Source organism: Crinia signifera, chromosome 12, assembly GCF_055691185.1.
Source record: "Crinia signifera chromosome 12, ASM5569118v1, whole genome shotgun sequence".
In the NCBI taxonomy this organism is placed as follows: domain Eukaryota; kingdom Metazoa; phylum Chordata; class Amphibia; order Anura; family Myobatrachidae; genus Crinia; species Crinia signifera.
Genome location: NC_139228.1, coordinates 77,174,462 through 77,184,904, shown reverse-complemented (window position 1 = coordinate 77,184,904; position 10,443 = coordinate 77,174,462). Strand labels below are relative to the sequence as shown.

The window sequence follows — 10,443 nt, the reverse complement described above, 5'->3', positions numbered from 1 at the left end:
TACATACATGGAATGAAGAGGACGTGAGCTACACTGGAATTTGTGAGTGTTTCATTTTTTTTACAGGTGACATGGATTACTACTGGAGAAGAGGACAAAAAGGTAACATGGGATGTAGGTACAGTAAATATGTGTAAGTGTGAGTGTATACATGTGAGTGTGCAAGAATGTTTTATTAAAGTTGTACTGTCATGGTGCTTGTGTATTGTCTTTATTGTAATATTTCTTAATTGTTGAGCTACAGGTACCAGTAGGACCCTTTAATGCCCCGCATGCAGTTTGCCTCTTGTGGTTTGCCAAGTATCAGCATGTGGGGGACTTGTAGTTCCACCAGTATAAGACAATATTACTATTGTTACACATAAAAGTGTCCCCAGGCTGTGGCATTACCTTGATGGCTAGTCAAGCATGTTGTTGGTTTTAAAAATACAGGGGACACAAAAATCCTTTTTCCCAGTATTTTTGGAACCAGGTCCAGTCTACTAGCCCAGTGCTGGATGATAAAATACAGGGAACCTCATTCAGTTTTCCCCCTGTATATTTACAATAAGAGCCCATGGTTGGGTATGCTTAGGGTAGGGGACTCAATGTCTCTATCTATTGCTTTCTCCGGTGCTGATGTTAATACCATGTGTTGCTATTTCTGGCTTTGATAATCTATTACAGTGTGAAGTTCTCCTCCTTGTTGCACTTAAGATCTGCATGCAGCCTTGACATCTACATTGCCGCAGCCGGCAGGTATTAAATATCCTCTACAGGACCTACTGCACTATATGCAGCCAAGGCATGATCATTTGCACGGCCAGCGAAGACCTCACATTAAACCATGCGGCCCACTCATCAGAAGTGGTGGTGCTACATATCCTCCACGGGGACCGCTGAATTACACACCATCTTTGCACCGCCAGTTGTATAGACAGTGGAGACTACACACGTATGTGCTGTGGCCACCCTACACTAGGTATCCTCAGCCTACCCACCAACTAACAGGATTCCACAGGCATTTTGAATGGTGATTCCTACTCGTATTCTGCCGATGGTGCATGCATTCGTATTTGTTAATACAAATACGAATGTGCCATGAATACTGGATACGAATGGACGTATTTTCAGGATAGTAGATCCTGAAAATACGTACACACCTAAAAAATGAATATTTTACTATATGAATAAAAGAATTGTGGAACTGGCACGTACTGATGCGTTTTGCTGCACCTTGCAGCTGTATAAAAAGCTGATAAAGCAGCGAAACGTGTCAGCCGTGCCAGTTCCACTTTCCACCATCTGCATAAGGATCGAAGTCCGGACCAGCCTACGGGATACAGCCATCACCAGTGACCCTGCGTACCATCTCAGGGTCACTCTGATTTCTTTTTTCAAACCATCTACCCCCATTGGCCAACTGGGATCCCAACACCTAATACCTGCATTCCTTTCAATTGGACCGGTAATTTGTGCCATCTTTGGGACGACCACTTAGACAAATGGACTATACCACCCATCCATGGGACTGATACACCAGGAGTTGTAACTGTTACATCATAATCAGTACTGTTTGGCAAAAATAGGAATGGACTCTCCTTGAAAGTGCTGCTAGTGTGGAAGCGGAACCACTTGCTATTACTTTATTATTGTTTTTATGCTCTCATTAATTAATTTTTTTTATGCTCTAGTGGTTTTATGATTAATAAAATTATTGTAAAGATCATCCAATACTTATACGTTTTTCCAACGGTATAGCGCTGCTTTCTTTCTGTTTTTCTATGTACTTACCTTACAGGAGTAACTAACCTGTTTTTTAGCAGCTGCTAGGAAACCACTCATTTCAAGCGCCCTGTAGTTCCAACCTTTAACCCCTTCAGTGGTGGGGTTTTATTTGGGAGCGCTCCCCACTGGGCGAGTTTTTTATGGGGAGCGCTCCCTTTAAAAAACCCACCACCGCCTACCTGGGTCCGGGCAACACCGCTGAACTGTCACTCAGCGGCTGCCCGAACCTGCGCCCCCCCAGCACTGCATCCCTTTCATACAAACCCCCCCCCCCCCCGGCCCTCCCTCCCCGCAGTGACCTGCCGGCGAGTGTGTAACTCACCAAATCCGTTCGCTGTCGGGTTTGCAAATTGCCAGTATTGCGCATGTGCAAAACACGACCATCGGGGCTGGGGCCGAATTGGGACCTCTACGAGCGATCATGACTCAGCCGCTAATTGCTGACTGATAAATGGAGTTGAGCGTTACCTAAGTTTCCAGTTTATCCCCTCTGATTACTTGCAGGAAGAAAATACATGTAGTTGCTTGAGCTGTCACTATACTAAATTGCAATAACCAATGATTATTCATGGATTCACTCAGGGCGGTGACATGGTGACATGGGTGTAAATGACAAGTTGTTCTCCTTGATTTTCTATACTACTCATGCACAAACCAGAACAAATGTTCCCTAATGTTTCCATTTGCAGCTTTATATTGCTGATTAGATCCATAAACTGACCACTTTCTGACTTCACAGCGCAATATATTTAACAATTATACCAAAATAAATGTTGTCCAGTAGACAATCCTCTCAAAAAGAGCAGACACAAAAACCAGGTAGGGTTTATTAATACATCACAGTCAAATTAGATGCATTGTTAAAACACATTTCACCACAACTGTGGAAAAATCCCCAGAGCCTCAATCTGGTGCCGCACAGTTACCTTCCTCAACATTAATAGTCAGCTTGGCCGAGTCCCGAAACTAGGCGGTTTCTGAAGCTTTGGGTGAATGTGTGGTATGCCCCCCCCCCAGTCATTCCCCCAACCCTCCCATCACCTGTGCTCCGGCGATCGCACGCCGGAGCTCTTCTAACCCTGCTCCCCCAGCCGCCTGCCACCATACTTTTAGTAGCAATGACCTAGGCGGCAGGCCCAGGGATGTTTGGAGTGGCTCGGGGGGACTTGGGAGCACTCAGGCACCCGAGTCCTCCCGAGCCGCCACGAATATCCCTCAGCCTGCCGCCGACGTCACTGCTGAATGTGACAGGCCGGCGGCTAAGGCAGCGGGGACAGCGGCAGCAGGGAAGCTCCGGCATACAAACGCCGGAGCAGAGGTGAGGGAGGGGGGCTTCCAACTGTGGTGGGTTTTGCTGGGGAAGGAAAAACCTGCCCTGGTAGGTTTGTCCTGCCCCAGTAAAACCTACCACTCAAGGAGTTAAAGCAGGGGCAAAAGGGGTCAGTACCCCTGGGCCCCCCTTTAGCTTGGGGACCCCTGTGGTTGAGATGTATTTTTTTTTAGCTAAACGTTTTGTACATGGGAGTGGGGTAGTGCTGCAGCTTCACCTATCTGCCAATGTGACAATGATTAATGGTTCTGAGCATCGGGAGCCAAGGCACAATGACTGCACAAGTGTGCAGTGCATTACTGGGAGCTGACAAAGTCCCATGACACATTGCACAATAGGTCAGAGGCTGAGAGGTTTGTGCTGAGCTCTAATTGGTTGAGCTCATTGCATGCTTCTCAGGCCCATGGAGGACAGCCGCAGCAGCCTAGTCATGGGAGGGTTTTTAATCAGAGGCAGCACTGGGACTGTGGGGTCTCCTACTGGGCCGCCATATTAACTTGCTAATTTGCGGCTGCAGCACCCACATTGCCGGACCCGCCACCTGGGAAACAGTATGCCAGGAAGAGTGTCTTCTGTCCGCGGAGTCCTGAACTGTGGGGGCATTTATGTATGTGGAACTCTGTTACCATTATTTGAATATTGGAGACAACTGTGCTTTCCACGTGAAGCCACTCCTTGAGCACCCACCAGCAAAAACATAAATCGGCACCTATGTATATATATATGCAGTTACCCATTGACCAAGTTTATACTGCCTTTACTCTGTGTTTTGACAGTGTAATATTCTCCTATGCAGTTTGCGGCCAGTAATGACAAGTGCAAGGGCCCCCCCTGTCTAAAGTGCCCTGGGCCCCCCGAAGGTTTAATCTGGCACTGGTTGTAGGACGCCCTGATCATATCTGGCTGGGCCACTTCAGGGCATTACTACTTAACTCATCTGTTCACATTTTATACCACTTTTCTTTGTATGTCTTTTATCTACAGTAAGAATATTTTTTAATTTGTTCCACCTTTAGCAGAGTAGTTGCTTACACACCCCTCACACTCTATAACATTCAAAATTTATAATTCTTCATGGCTATATTTCATTTCTATGATATTCTGGGGATGTTTTTGGCTGGTTTGGTTGTGCCCTGCACCACAGCTTTGGTTGTGTCCTGTACCACAGACGTGAACCCCAGAGTGTTAGGGACCTACTAGACAGAAGTGACCTCAGTGTTGGTGGGCAGGTTCAAATCTTTGGTCAAACATGTGCTAACAACATCTTATACAATATAATAAAATATAATATATTATATATGAAGTAATTATTACATTGTGCACATGCACACCACCCTCTCTCATGGCCTACCCTTAGCATGTGATTGATTTGCTGTATAGAGTTTGCAATCACATCATGGGGGAGGGACCTGTCATGCTGGGGGGTGAACTTGTCCTGTGCTAGGTGGTCCCCACATGCTAGAGCAGGGCTGGGCAACACCTCCAGATGTTAATGAACTACACATCCCAGGATGCTTTGCATTAGTTTTTCTATGTGGCCGTGCTGAAACTGATGTAAGGCATGCTGGGATGTGTAGTTCATCAACATCTGGAGGGCCAGTGTTGTCCAGCCCTGTGCTAGTGGGATCAGTTGTAGTTTTTTAAATCTTTGCAAAACTACAAATGAGGCTGAATTAGGCCCAGTAAAAACAAAAAAAAACAAAAACAAACAGGAGATTTTCTCTTGAGAGAAGGAAAACCACTCTCTCAAGAGCCCTGGCGCTAATGGATATAGATATAAAAATATATAAATAATATGTGATTTAAATAAAATTATACTCTTGGGTAACTGCTGCAGGTGTGAAGAGTTTGCTAGACTCTGAGAAGGTTTACTGGAGGCAAGTATTTTTGGGGGGTGCGCACCGCACTGTAACAAAGGTATTACATTTAATAAACAAGAAGAATGATAATCTCACGCTGAGCACAATAATATAGGACACGCTGTTTTTTGTAGCAAAATATTTGATATATTTAAAAACACAAAATAATAAAAACAGTATAGAAGTCAAAAATACAAAGAATATATATAAAAATTCTTATTTTTATAATTCTGTTCATTTTTATCGTCAAAACTCTGGAATAAAAAGTCTATGGCAGGTGAGGCAGTGCCTCACCTGGCTACCTTTTCTGCACATCTCTTATCAAAACTCAGCGAATCTCCAGCAGTATATACTACTGTACATGTGTATAATACCGGCATGTACCCCATGGCTCATCAATTGTGTGCATATCTGGCTCTGGTACTTGCCAGGGACTCTTGAGCCATTTACCTCACCGCACGTCCCTGGCAAGTAGTGAGCCTGGATTTGACAACTTGAAAAAGTCTAAAGTAGTTTACGTAACTAGCATAGTGGTGCATTGGTGTTCTCAATACACCACTACGCAAACTACGTAACGGGCACCCAACTAACATATAAATACCTTCAATTTAATACCTTGGTTACAGCGCAGTGTGCACCCCCAAAAAGAATTATGCCCAGTACCTGAGAAACAGTGGCGTAACTATAGCACCGCAGCCCCCGCGGTGGCAGGGGGGCGCTGTGCATGTGGGGGCGCCGGGGGGCTGCGGTGCTATAGTAATGCCCGCCCCCCCATCCCCCGCAGGCTTACCTGTCTGCGCGTCCCGGCTCCCCTCCTGGCTTCAATCAATTCTATGGAGACGGACCACGATAAAATGGCCGCCCCATAAAGCAGACTGTTCTCTGAAACTGTCTGCGGTATGGGGGCGGACATTTTATCGTGGTCCGTCTGCATAGAATTATTAATTGAAGCCAGGAGGGGAGCACAGACAGGTAAGCCTGCGGCGATGGGGGGGGGGGCTGCAACGGCGGCTGGGGAGGGAGGCTGGCAGGGAGGGGGGCGCCCCAAACCAAGCTACGCCACTGCTGAGAAAAAGTCCATACATTACTGTATGTGCTGTGGCTACAGATTCTGAAGTTGAAATGAAAAATGAAAATTCCTAAATAATTTGAAGCATAATATATACACATCTTTGGCTTGGTATATATTAATTATATATTATATATACTGCTCTTTATCCATCCATGGAGGCAGGTGGCTATATTCTGCTCTTACTTTGTACATACAGTAGTAAGATGATGGTGCTATCCTACCGAAGGTACATATTTTACGGACATGACTGCTCCTGATGAAGACGTGCTGATACATCGAAACGCATTCAGCCCTACCACAGACCCTGATACTAACTGAGGCCTACTCCCCCACCTGGGCCCCAACAGAGAGCCCAATACCACCTTGCACCAGGCTCCAAAGCGGTGAACTTATTCCGGACCAGCCTCCACCATCTTGGGCCCCACAGGTCCACACCTCCTTTGGCAGTGATTCACGGTGGTGGTTATTCCATCATTCCACCCACCACTCCTGCTCCTTTCCATCTGAGGCAAACTGGACCGACATGCTGGGAATTTAACCGGAACCACCTCCAGGTCACCAGATAAGACCCTGATGGATTGACCATAAAAGGTGGTAACTATAACAAATTTATTGGCCCAATGAACTATCTTCATTTACTTTCCGGAGCCATGTGCATGCACTGACAATCTTCAAAAACCCCCCTTCCCTTATGCATATTCGAATAGAAAGTATAATCTCTTGTCGTTGGGTTTTTAATTCTCCATATATCGTATATTCCTGAAGTATATAATATTCTATTAAATTCTTCTGCAATCTTAATTAGAGCCTTTCTGTTTTTAGATTTACTGATACCTGACCTGTCCAAATTAATATCTCTGACTAGGTTGAAATCTCCAAAGACCAATATCCTTCCTACTGCAACTCTCTTAAGCTCTTTCAACATTTTTTTAATAAATTTCCCCTGCTGTGTATTTGGGGCGTATACTGAGGCAATAGTAGTTTTCCCACCCTTCAAAGAGCCTATTAGAATAATATATCTCCCTTCTTTATCTGTATACTGTGCTTCTAGTTCAAATTCAACTTTTTTATTAAACATCACCGCCACACCCGCCTTCTTTTGGATTGCATTTGAATAATATACTTTAGTGTACCTGTTATCTAGTAAGGAGGGGTGTCCAACTCTAGAGAGGTGGGTTTCTTGTAATGCCGCTATATCTATCTCCTGATTGCGCAAAAATTTCCAAAGTTTTTTCCTCTTCTGAGGGGCATTTAAGCCCTTGACATTAATAGTTATTAAATTTAACATCTCCTCTATATTCACGTATTGATTATGCATTTACGGATAGAAACACTCTACAAAATATAAAAAAGGCTGAAATTCTACCAATAACTTGGACGGACCATGCTCCCATCTTGATAAAATGGGAAGTAAAGAACCTTCCCTCTATCGCTAGAATATGGAGATGTCCGAATTATGTTTTCTCATCTCCAGATACAAAAAACACAATAAAAGAGGCAATTGAAGAGTACTTAGAGTTTAATAATCCCGAACAAACGAACGCAATAAACTGTTGGTGCGCCCTGAAAGCCGTTCTAAGAGGTAAAATAATACAAAGTGTCGCTGTATTAAAGAAACAAGAGAGAAGAGCGACAGAGGAGCTGGAAAAAAATATTAAAAACTTAGAACAGGCACACAAAACACACCCCTCGAACGACCAGACCCTGAAAGAAATAGATAAATTAAGAGATGAATTAGAAACAATAATCATTAAACAAATTAATAGAGAGACAGATATCTCCAAACAAAAATATCACATAGAAGGGAATAAAGCAACACGCCTATTAGCCAAGAAGGTAAAAAATATAAAGTATAAAAATGTGGTTAAAAGCCTATATAATGAAAAAGGGATTAAGATAATGAACCCATTAGAAATCTCAAATGTATTTGCAGACTATCTAAAACAGCTATATAATCTCAAAGAGCAGAGCAACACCAAACAACCTTCCAGTGAAGATATAGACACCTTCTTAAGTAAAATAAAACTACCTAAGATCAATCAAACAACTCTAGACAAACTAAATGAGCCATGGAGCCTCCAAGAGGTTTTGGATGCAATTAAAACTCTTAAAAAAAATAAAGCCCCTGGTCCGGATGGCCATATAAATAATATGTATATAACCCAGCAAAGAGAAATTGCACCAATGCTGCTTCAGGCTTTCCAGGAAGGAAGTCAGAAAGGGGAATTTCCAGGCGAAATGTTAGAGGCGCGGATAGTGCAGATAGCTAAACCAGGTAAAGATCCCGACATCCCACAAAATTACCGCCCCATCGCACTATTAAATAGTGATATAAAAATATATGCAAAGATGATAGCAAATAGATTAGCACCAAACTTAACAAAACTAGTTAAAGAAGAACAGGCAGGATTCATACCAGGTAGACAGGGCCCAAATAATGTCCGTAAAGCACTGGACATCATGAGGTTGATGTCCATGAGGGAGACTCCGCTAATGGTTCTATCGCTAGATGGAGAAAAGGCATTCGACCGGTTGCATTGGGTATATATGGAAAAAGTGCTCCAAAAGTTTGGCCTTAGGGATAACTGCTTAAGAGCCATAATGGCACTATACAGCAGACCCTCAGCACACGTCCTATGCAATGGATATCCTTCATATGGATTTAATATTACCAATGGGACAAGGCAGGGATGCCCCCTGTCCCCATTGATGTATGTACTGGCGATAGAACCATTAGCGGAGTATATTAGACAAAACACTAGAGTGACGGGCCCAGTAATTGACGGAAAACAGAACAAAATATTACTATATGCGGACGACGTTTTGCTCCTCTTAACCGATCCAGAAGACTCGGTGAAAGAGGTATTAAACATAGTAGATGAATTTTCAAGGGTCTCATATTATAAATTAAACAGAGCTAAAACGGAGGCATTAACAATAAATGTTACTAATTTAGATTTGATAAAAATGAAGTCCGATTTTAAATTTAGCTGGAAAACAACATCACTTAAGTACCTAGGAATTCAATTAGTAACTAGCGAAAAAAAATTAGTAGATTGTAATTATGGGCCCTTGCTACATCATCTAAATCAAAAGATTAATGAATGGATGAACACGGACCTATCATTGCTGGGACGAATAGCTCTAGTAAAAATGTTCCTATTACCAAAAATTCTCTATCTGTTTAGGGCAATCCCTAGATGGCTCCCGAAGTATTGGCTATATAGATTTAACTCAATATTTAACAAATTTGTTTGGAAAAATAAAAAAGCAAGAATTGCAAAGAAATACATGACTCTCCCTAAAAACAAAGGCGGGTTTTCTTTCCCTGATTTGGAAAAATATCAATTTGCTACGATGTTAAACCAAATAAATTATATAAGTGGATCTATAAACGAAGCGATGATGGGGGAGATATACCATTCGGAAATGGGGAACATCCCTTTGAAGGAACTAATATGGCTACCACCTAAATTCTTGGGACAGGGAAAACCTTTAGTAAAATCAGTAGATGAGGTCTTGAAAACATGGCATAAATTTCTGCACCAAATAGGTAAGCTGGGAGCTCCGTTTGGACACCTTTCTATAGATGTCATAGCTAAAAGCATACCAAATCTAAACTTAACTGGATGGAAGGTCAAAGGAATTAACACATTAGCCGACCTGTTTTATAATAACCATCTGATGTCTTTCACACAGCTTAAAGATCAATTTGATATTCCGAATATAGATTTTTATAAGTTTCTACAAGTAAGACACTGGCTACAGTCTAATATCTTTCAATCTAGTGAGTTGGAGTGTCTCCCAAAAGATATGGTGATGCAGCTATCTGGTAGGCAAAAGAAAGGAGGAACTACTTACTGGTATAAAATTTTAATGCAAGAGAAAGAGGATGAGAAATCAAGTCAGCAAATTAAATGGGAACAGGAATTAGATATCTCAATGGAGGTTAAACAATGGAATCAATTATTTAGTATGGTTCACCAAATGTCAAAAACAGCAATGTATACGGAAAGATATCTTAAAATTTTTTATCAGGCATATTATACCCCAGCTAAGCTATACAAAATAGCCTGGGAACAAACAGATCTATGCTGGAGATGTACAGCGGAAAGAGGAGACCTTATCCATATTTTTTGGTCTTGCAAAAAATTAGATGATTTTTGGAAAGAGATAGAAAATCTTATATTTGAAATAGGAGGGATAAGACTTCAATTAAATGCGCCAATGGTCTTGCTACACGTAGGGATCTCTAACCTAGATCAAATGAAAAGATATGTGACCAATCAGATTATCAGCGCAAGTATTACAGCAATAGCGCAGCTATGGAAACAGATGCCTCCCCCCTCTCTCCAGATGGTAATTAATAAAATAAAACATAACTATAAAATGGAAACACTTAACACCCCAGATAA

At 42.4% G+C, this 10,443-nt stretch overlaps 1 protein-coding gene across 1 annotated transcript in view; it reads left to right on the top strand.

Annotated features, from left to right (window-relative positions):
- Window positions 1–8,377: 8,377 nt before the first annotated feature.
- LOC146049550 (embryonic protein UVS.2-like) overlaps window positions 8,378–10,443 on the top strand; it is a 29,440-nt gene continuing 27,374 nt past the window's right edge. Inside the window, exons 1-2 of the mRNA XM_083166077.1 lie at window positions 8,378–8,890; window positions 9,728–9,778. Coding sequence (XP_083022203.1) covers window positions 8,378–8,890; window positions 9,728–9,778 — 564 coding nt within the window. The remainder of the gene's footprint in view (window positions 8,891–9,727; window positions 9,779–10,443) is intronic.